General features: G+C 35.7%; 2 protein-coding genes across 2 annotated transcripts; both read right to left on the reverse strand.

Annotated features, from left to right (window-relative positions):
• Nucleotides 1-724: 724 nt before the first annotated feature.
• Nucleotides 725-4,988, reverse strand: LOC126815359 (slit homolog 1 protein-like). Its single transcript, XM_050540949.2, has one exon. It carries the CDS (start codon nt 4,986-4,988, stop codon nt 2,532-2,534), a length of 2,457 nt encoding a protein of 818 aa, XP_050396906.1. The 3' UTR covers nt 725-2,531.
• Nucleotides 4,871-8,166, reverse strand: LOC126815360 (protein toll). Its single transcript, XM_050540950.2, has 2 exons — nt 5,721-8,166; nt 4,871-5,008 (listed from the first exon to the last, which is right to left on the reverse strand). The coding sequence occupies exon 1, from the start codon at nt 8,164-8,166 to the stop codon at nt 5,749-5,751; it is 2,418 nt and encodes an 805-aa protein (XP_050396907.1). The 3' UTR covers nt 4,871-5,008; nt 5,721-5,748.
• Nucleotides 8,167-10,219: the final 2,053 nt, after the last annotated feature.

The raw sequence follows: 10,219 nt of genomic DNA on the forward strand, positions 1-10,219 counted from the left end.
CTAGGCAGGCGACTCTACTCCTTGTCACGTACAAGTGGAATCGAAACCACCTCACGCGTCTCATTGACAGACTTTGTCATCCAGCCCTCCCTGACCATCATAGAAAGGAGTGGAATTTAATATAACCTCTGTTTGCGCAAGACTTGGGACATTTTAAGCGTACAATGCTATGCGAGAACTTTACCCGAACAGTGACGCTGAATCTGCCAACTCGACTTATTCGAATTCCCACTGTGAATGAACCGTTTACGTATAATAGCAGTTTGTGTTAAACGTCCACAGTGAAAGTTTGATTGAGCTGTTACATTCACTGGCAGGGCATTATATCTATATCAAATTAATTTGTTTTTGAAGACAACCACAGTACTCATTCAATGCATCAAAGGTCAACTTTCAGGTACGATTGAAGCAAAACGAAAGAGAGAGAGAGAGAGCGAGAGAGAGAGAGCGGTAACGTCCACTCGACACAAACTAGGTTATTTCGGGCACTAATATATGGTTCAATTTTATTTCAATAATTCGCTTCCGAGCATGGGTCTTTAGCAGTGGGAGGAAACCGGAGGACCCCGAAAAAAACCTCACGAGGTTGGAAACTAAAAATAAACCTAATAAACGATATATTGAGCTAAAACAAAAATAATAATCTCTATTTCCAAGACAACGCCTAAACGCCTGTATGCTGTAGATTATAGGACAAACATAATATATCGCATTAGGCTTAACCCCCAATTGTCTTTTGCAATAATGTTGGTTTCAAAATGTCAACATTGTGGAGGAACTCAAACTAGGTCATTTCGGGACTACCATGTGATACAATTCTCTTTGAATATTTCGTTTGCGCGTAAGGGTCTTTAGTATTGGGAAGAAATCCGATAACCCGGAGAAAATCCGCACGGTTAGGCAGACGACCTAACGCCTTGTCACACACAAGCGTGGCATCAAAACTACGGCACTTAACTCAATGGCAGGCCTTATGAACCAAAGCGCGCTCGCTACACCAAAGGTCGAAAAATCTAATATCGTATCCATTAACATTAAACCACAGTGGCACATACAGGAGAATGTATATTATTCTGAAACTTTTCTCTTGAAATACATAATAATAAACAAAAAGACACAAAATATAGACACAAAATATACAAAATATAGACACAAAATATACAAAATATAGACACAGTACAAAATAATAATCTCGTGATACATAGATATTAAAATAAATGTTTAATGCAATAAAACTGTCAAACGACTGTCATTTTAATAAGATTGTTTAAAAAGTATTTGATGTGTTAAAATCAATGATGAGTATATATTATATAGTGCAAATATGTAATATGGGTAATAAATGTTACTTTGATTTTAGTCTTAAAACCGGGCACAGCTTTATACAATACTGTTCCAGGCTGAACACCATCGATCTATAAATATTAAAAGTGGATCAAATACAAAGTCCATAAATACTAAATGTGAATCAAGTACAAAGTCCATAAATGCTAAATGTAAATCCAGTACAAAATCCATAAAAATTAAATGTGAATCAAGTACAAAGTCTATAAATGCTAAATGTAAATCAAGTACAAAATCCATAAATATTAAATGTGAATCAAGTACAAAGTCCATGAATACTAAATGTGAATCACGTATAAGTTCCATAAATACTAAATGTGAATCAAGTGCAAATTCCATTAATACTAAATGCGAATTAAGTACAATGTTTATAAAACTAAATGTTAATCAAATACAAAGTCCATAAATACTAAATTATGTGAATCAATGTCCATAAATACTAAATGCAGATCAAGTAAAAAGTCTATAAATACTAGACGTGAATCAAGTACAAAGTCCATAAATACTAAATGGAGCTTTACCCAAAAAATCCCAATTCCATTTCTAATTTGATTTTGCAAGGCATATTTTAGTTACTATGAAAAGACTGACTATAACATACTGTATAATACCATTGTAGGGTTGATTCGATGGTATGATATAATCAAGGGCAAAAATTCTATAAGTAGTTATCAAAAATTGGTGCAAACCCATCGAAATAATGGAATAAAGAACACATATTTAAGTAATTGACGTTAATTGTTCAAATTGAAAATGATTCTTCGTTTCACTAATAGATACAATAATAACCGTTGTCATTAGAGCTAAACGAACAAGGGCCATAACTCTAGCAGTAATTGACATAAATTGTTGGAATGTTAAGCAGATCAACACGTTATTACAAGGTGAACAGGGACATTTACTCTAGAAGTAATTGTTGAAATGTAATGTATGTGTCCTTTAAAGAGATTGAACAATAAGTAACAGATACACTTAAAACAAGATAGATTTCTCAAGCAAAACCGGTGATAACTTGGGTCCCGTCTTCTGCTGGGTGTTCATAAGAAATTATAGACGACGGGTCGACGGACATTGTGGTCGTATAAATATGATCACAACAAATCTCTTGCATCGTTTCACCATCAGTGGTAATATCCTTAATAAACACCATTACAATAGTATTGGTACAAAATGGTTTGTTAACGTAATCAAACTAGGTTGGCGTTGTCCATGACTTCGATATGTTCGTTGAGATTATTCATGTCTATTGACTGTGGTTTGGGTAAAACATAAAGCAGTTTATCCCAAAACAACCTATCGTTTATGTCAATGTAAGTATGGGTTTTAAAATATGCCTTGAGATCATCACTAAGTTCTTCCATGTTCAATTTATCTTTCATTATAATTATTATACGAATGTTTCTCTCTTTCAGCATGTGGGCGTAGGCTTGGTGGAAATGAAACAGTCCCATTTCCGAGTTGGCGAATGCCTGAGTAAAAACGAAAAGCGAGCTGCAACTTTTTTCAATAGCCATAGCAACGTTATCAAGGATTGACTCACCAGCAAGGAAGTCTCGATCAGGTACCAAAACTCTGTACGGGGGATTTTCTATTTTTTCTAAACGATGGAGTAACGTTTCTTTTGTCCATTTTAGAGCATCTTCACTGTACGATATACAGACATCGTAGTCTTTTTGAATATTTTCGACACCCCCAGGAAGTGGCCCCGGACCAAACATTTGAATGTGGAGTCTCCTATAGAGTAAAACTTTAACAGCCAACCTATATTTAGCTACAACGACAACGACTACAATGACTACAAGGATAATAAAACTGAAGGAAATGACGTAGTTGAAGTACGCCGGGAGAGAACGAACATCGCAGTTTAACTGCTCGCCTGTTACATCAATGACATGCTGCAGCGGAGAAAGCTGAATACATGTGAGATTCGCCTTATCACTTACAGAAGAATTAGATTTTTTTAGCCATTCGGGAAACCAAAGCAAATGGCACGTACATTGCCATGGATTGTCAAACAGGTATATCGCGGTGTCATATTTAAAAGGCACATCGATTATAGTTTTAGGCAGCTGAGAAATATAATTTTCCTGAAGTAACAAACTCTTCACATCCGATAAGAGAGTTAATCCGGTGCTGGTGATACGGTGGATCTGATTAGAACGAAGATCTAATAACACCAATCTGCGGAAGTACCCACGTTCTTCTAATACCTCTATACTATTGCCTGAGAGGTTTAGAGATAGTTGACCATTTGGCATGTTCTTTGGTAATGTGGAGAGATTTTGTTGAGAACAGTTGATGGAAGTGATAGCGGATGAAGTTTGATAATCGCATTCACAATATAACGGACATGATTCTATAACAGGACAGCTATCTGACAAATCAACATCCAGGAGAAGCTGGCCGGTTAATCTTTCTGGTTGGCCGCATGTCATCTTATCTTTGTCCACAAAAATGTCTCCCCCCGGGGTTTTGCTTATGATCTGAAACTCTTTCAAATTACAATCACAGAAAAAGGAATTATTAGATGCAGATATTCTCAACTTAGGACTGCCTTGGAAACCATGTTGCTCCAATGGTGGATATCTCAGCAGGTTTCCCTTAAGATTTATCTCAGTGTATGGTACTGCGAACGGAGTGAGAACTTCCTCAAACTGCAATAATCGGTTACCGTTGAGAAGTAGCAGCTTCAGATTATGGAGATTGGAGAAGCTTGATGTTTCTATTGTTTCTATCTGGTTAAAACTAAGATCAAGCGTCATCAGCATCATATTAGGGAAACTAATTTGTTTAATTAATTTGAGTTTGTTATTACTAATATTTAAGACAATAAGCAGTCGATAAGTAAAGGACGAAAGTTCGGTTATATCATTCTGAGAGAGGTCTAGGTTACCGATATGCCTATCACCAATGTTACCCATGTCAGTAATGTTATTTCTCGAAAGGATTAAGGTTAATCCATTCGACATTGTGCTGTTTGAAGTTGCACAACGTGGTAAAGACCGAATCACGTTATCACTAAGATCTATGACGCAAGATAGACAAGGTCTCTGCTCAAACCAATCACATTCCAAATTCTCTATTTTGTTGTCTGTAAAAATCATACTGAGTAGTCTTGGCGCGAAGGGAAGCACGGGCACTTTGTTCAAATTACTGTTGACAATAGTAAACAAATTTAGTGATGTTAACCCTCTAAAGTTTATCTGATCGATGTCTTCAGATCGCATTTTTTTAAACAATAAAAGTCGAAGGGGGGTTTCCAATGGGAACTGTATGGTGCCGTTATTGGCTATAGCACAATTGAACATCTGCAAGGCGAATGCGTGTTTCAGAAACTTTGCATCAGTCCAGTTTATCGAGGAGTCGCCGTGGCATAAAACTTTAATGTCCAGCAATGCCGAATCGTTAATAGTTTGTGTTGCCAAGTTCAGATTTTTGGTCAGGTCAAAGTTCACATCCGTAAAATTACACAGGATGTGGCGTTTTGGGTAAAAATATGGTTGTATTAACGGCGGAAGATCACTTCCCTTGCCACACTCGCAATCTGATGGACAAAATGCAAATGTCGTTGTAAAAAGTAGGGAGATGACGAGACACATCCACCACAACTTGATGTCTGTTTCTGGGTTCCATTTTCTGGACATCTCAAAGCCCGTTACCTGAACTAAAAAAAAAATGAGTTTGTAATGTGTAAGTGTATTTGACAAAATAACACAAATAATATTAATTATTTCCACATGCATTTGTATTTGTTATTGCTATATTATGTTCTCACTGGGACTATAACGGTGAGTTTGTTGAAAGACAAACACACTCATACAGATATTGCATATTTCATTCAACCTTGTCCAGCCTGCAATTCAAGTTGTTTATTTTTTTAATTAACTGGCAAGCAACGCGGATGTGACGTTATGTGAGTGATTTTAACCGTCAATCTTCAATCTTGGGTTGCGCTTGTGTTTACCCTCAAGACTTCATTATTAAAATACTCATTAAACAATAAGATACTCAGATCACTGAAAACCAATTTCAGCTAAGATATAAGTTAAAATTTGATTGGCTTCTAGTTCCTGCACCCCTAAGACCAAAGTAGTCTAGTCTACTGATAAACTGGCGATCAAGATCAATTTGACCATTGGTCATTCCTTGTCATTTCACACCCTGATATTACCTTAGTATGCCTTTCTAGTAGAAAAATCTGCAGTAATATTAGAGAAGAAATCATTGGGAAATAAGTTGTGTTAAACAGATCGAGAGTGTAGATACGGTAAGACAGTGGTTGTTCTGATTATGGAGTATCAAAGATAGGTATCATTCTCATAAAATCGTTTTGAGAAGAATAGTTAAACATGTGAATTTTAAAAATATAGCTATACCTTTGACCACAAAATATTCTGTGCGACGTTAATATGGAGGCAGATAATATATCAATTTGTCCCAAAAAAGACGCTCGTTTTTATCAATGAAATATTTGGTACGAAAATATGCTCTCAAATCGTTATCTAGCTTATCTTCATCTAATTCATCCACTTTAATTACAACTAATTTGGGACTTTTGTGCTGAAGCATCGTCTGGTAAGATGTTTGGAATTCAAAAGAACACCAATCGCTCTCACTGAAATGACTGGATACAACGAAGATAACGACGTTGCTTTTGTTTATTGCCGCAGATATATTTTCGGCTATTGGTGTACCAACAGTAAAATCTCGGTCGTGTATGCAGATCTTGTATTTCAAGGGTAGTTCATTTTCTAGTTTATTGACAACCGTTTTTACAAATTCTCTGTCATGTTCACTATACGAAATAAAAGCGTCGAATTGTTTATTTGCCACATCTTCTGAAACGAAATGAACTTTAAGACGCGTGTAGAACAGAACTCGGGTTTCATATCGAAACTTGTAGACAACAAAGGAAATCGCTACAACAATGAAAGCGACAGTTCCCAATATTATGGCCAGAATAGCAAGACTTGTTTTGAAACTACACTTAAGTATATCTGGATTCAAGTCGTGAAATTTATACGTCTTATTAGCGTCATTCAAACATTGGAGCGAACTACCATCGGATACGGAATTGTTATTCTTATTTAGCCATTGGCTCATCCAAACGTTCTCACAGGAACACTTCCAGGCATTGCCAGAGAGGAATATCGATGTCGAGTTGTCAAACAAAGTGTCCTCGAAGGAACGAGGTAAGTTCGATAACTGATTATTTCTCAAATCTAGATAGGTCACGTTTACCAGAAGTGGCACGATTCCTGGATCCAAAGCGGATATTTGGTTATGGCTAACATTAAGACCTGTAGTTCTGATTAGATAGTTTCTTACATCCAGTGAAGTTAGAGAATTATTATTGAGATCGATGGCTATTGAATTATATGGCATATGTTGTGGTAATTGTGTTAAAGCCCGTGAAGAACAATCCACTAACGTTGTAGTCGTAGACAAATATTTGGTACAAACACAATCAAAGGGACAATTCTTTACAATTGGGCACTCGGAGCTCATGTTCACTTTTGTTAACAGTCGATTGATCAGGACTTTAGGGGAGCTGCACTTATAGGACCAAGCATCAATAAATATCTGAGATAGTTTACTATAGGTAGTTGTAAAAGGGTCAGATGCCGGTGTGGGGATATCCGCCTCCTCTTTTAAACGATCATTTAACATTTTTACGGTACAGTCACATATAAAAGGATTTCTGCTCGCTCTGGTTTTGAACAGTTGTGGCGGTTCATAATTACTTTTCCTGTAAGGTGGGTATTCCAACTGGTTGTTTTTTAATGATATGTGGAGATTCCACATGGAACCAACTGGCGCATGCATAACTTCAAACTCTTTTAACTTATTGTTAGTTAAAATTAGAGTCATTAGTTGAGTCATTCCTCGAAATGCATCCCGCTCAATCCAATCAATAATGTTATAAGATAAATCAACCAGGCGACACATTCGTAAGTTTTTAAAAGTTTCCCGCCTTATGGATTTGAGCTGGTTAAAGTTAGCATTAACAGTTATAGTACCGCCATATTCGAAAGAGGGAAGCTCCTCTAAAGAATTGTCATCTAAGTTTATGTGCTGTTGTTTTAAACAATGGAAACCACTTACGTCCGATAGCTGGTTGTCCATTATTTTCATGGTATATAACATAGTTGGGGTCTCACATGCGCAGCGTGGTATACTTTCCAGCCGATTAAAACTAAAGTCAAGAACACACGGCTCAACAAAACACCGATAGCCTTTAAAAAACGAACAGTCTAGGGTATGTATCTTGTTGTGGCTAAAACTTAACTGACTTAATTTTGAAGTGTTATTCGGTAAAACTAGTTCTGGTACACTGGTAAGATTACAGTTTTCGATGGAGAGTGATGTCATTGTCTTTAAATTTCTTAAATTTATTTGGTTGATGAATCCATTGTTGACCTTTTTGAATAAAATGTCATTGATCTTGAAAGTAGAAAGGAAAACAAGCACACTACCTTGTGTATCAATAGCACAGTTTTCAATTCTCAATGAACGAACGTTTTGAAAACTTGAAGTATTGTTCCAGGTAACAATCTGGTTGTCATGACAGCGAATATCTATCGAATTGTTAACAAGTTCTTTATCAGGAAGTGACGTAATAAATGACCCAATTGTGCTAGTTATATCAAAATGGCTGATGTTAACTTGACATTTAATTTGAATTGCCTTATTTCCATTGCAGGTGCATTCAGTGGGACAGGGGTTGATGTTAAGTTTGAATGGTTCTGTACCCAATGCTGATTTCTGACTAATAACCCACACTACCACCATAAACGAAGAGAATCTTGCAGACATCATCATCAGTAAGGTACGATAGATGACCTGCAGAATAGAGAAGGGAAATAATTTAAAATACATAGAGGTACAACATAAACTGTATTATGAAAACCTCCGAACTGCATGAAAAGTGGTATCGCTTGTTATCGAGAGAGTGTAATATTCTGCCTCGTGTATGAACTACTTTAGAATACCAAAGCACAACAATATTTGAACTATGAAGACCACTGCATGGAAGTTTTATAGCTGGTTTAGACTTTAATTTCGCAAGCAAAACAACTTGCTAGTGAGGCAAATTTACTTTCTGTCTTCAAATTTGGTTTTTAACTTAAAAATTTAGTTATTTTTCTTTTAATAGTTCCCTAGCATTTTATTGAAATAAAATAAAACCAAGTACGAACAATCCAAACCATTAGACAAAATTCGAAGTCCTAACTTTTTATCTATTTTGATTTTAATAGTATTATTATTATCGATCATTGTACAACAAATGGAACAATTAAAACTACTTGAAATGGCTAAATGAAAAACAAATTTCCTTAAACAAAATGTCTACCGATTTAAGCCGTCCGATAAAATTACGTTAAACTTGAATAAGGTGTTTAAACACATCTTATAGTTTAAATTTAAACACCAGTTTACCCATCAATTTATGACGTACGTAGTCAACGAGGTCAGTAATAGTCGATATTCTACGAAAAACGTTGAAAAGATGAGACAACTGCATGATGATTTTTTTTTGCGACTCTTTTGTTACTGTTCAGCGTGTCGGAAATTTCGTTGAAAAAAGATGTGTATGACATCACAACGCATTTTGTTACGATGAGTAAAAATATATGATGTATTTAGTTGAATTAATGTCATGGGTCGTTGATTTCTACAGTAAATTATTATTGAATCTAATCTATATGATTAGGACGTTAAACCCCATTTCATTTTATTTATTGTGTATCAGTTAATTTTTTTACATTAATTCAGTAGGACGTTAATCCCCATTTCATTTTACATTAATTCAAACAGATATACCACCTTAACCTCTGACCCGTCTAGATATATCACACGACTAGATATATTTCTTATCTTAAGGCCACCTTCAGATTTTGTCAATGTCGCTGAGATGTAAATAAGGTTAGGTCACGTGATTGTTGACGAGATTGTGGGTTAGGGTTTGGGTAAGGGTTGGGGCTAGGACCAGGACCAGGGTTAGGGTTAGCGCTATCAAATAATAAGCGTTTGCTATGTAAATTACGCCCACATTTTGCAAGAAATGGACAGAGAACAAGCTAAAAAAAAGAATGACCTTTGACCAAATCTGGAGGTAGCCTTAAGAAATAGATCTCACCCATATCACACATGTGTCGTGTCCCTCAGTCACGATCTTATTATTCAATAACTTATTTTATAATTTTAAAGTTTATTAATAAGTCTGGTTAATTGAAGAATATACTAGTCAACAACACACGATAAAAACTCACGATAACAAACCACAGAAACTTGCGGTGATGTTGATAATTATAAGGCGATGAAAATATTGTTTTGAAATTTGGAAATGTCTTGATTTCTGAACCTCATCTTTTGATATATGGCCCTCTAAATCTAATCTTATTTGAAAGTTGAAAATTCATTATCTTTTAGATAGTTAATACAAAACAATAGTACCTACATGGTTCATATACGACACTCCACCATGTATGTTAACTATAATGGCGTCACACGAATAAAGACGACAAGCATGTATGACCTGATTTGTTATCATATTTTACATGAAGGAGTAGATAATGTTTGACTTCTGTCTAAAGATAATACATGAATATAATATAAGGACCTACCGTTAGAAAGAATGCTCGAAAAAAGGCTACTTGTTCAGTTGTTTCACAAGGTTTGGTGGGTATCCGCACAGGATATGACCCTCTCTTCTCTTAAAAGTATGACTGAGTTTTATTTAAGAGCGACGTATTTATATTTAGGCCATGTACTATTGCAGGTATTAGTAACAATTATATTGCATAATTTGTACATTTATGATACATCGAACGACATCAACGTAAAATACCCCTACGCAGTAGCTTTGTCTCGA

This window comes from Patella vulgata, chromosome 3 (assembly GCF_932274485.2).
Source record: "Patella vulgata chromosome 3, xgPatVulg1.2, whole genome shotgun sequence".
NCBI classification, from domain to species: Eukaryota; Metazoa; Mollusca; class Gastropoda; family Patellidae; genus Patella; species Patella vulgata.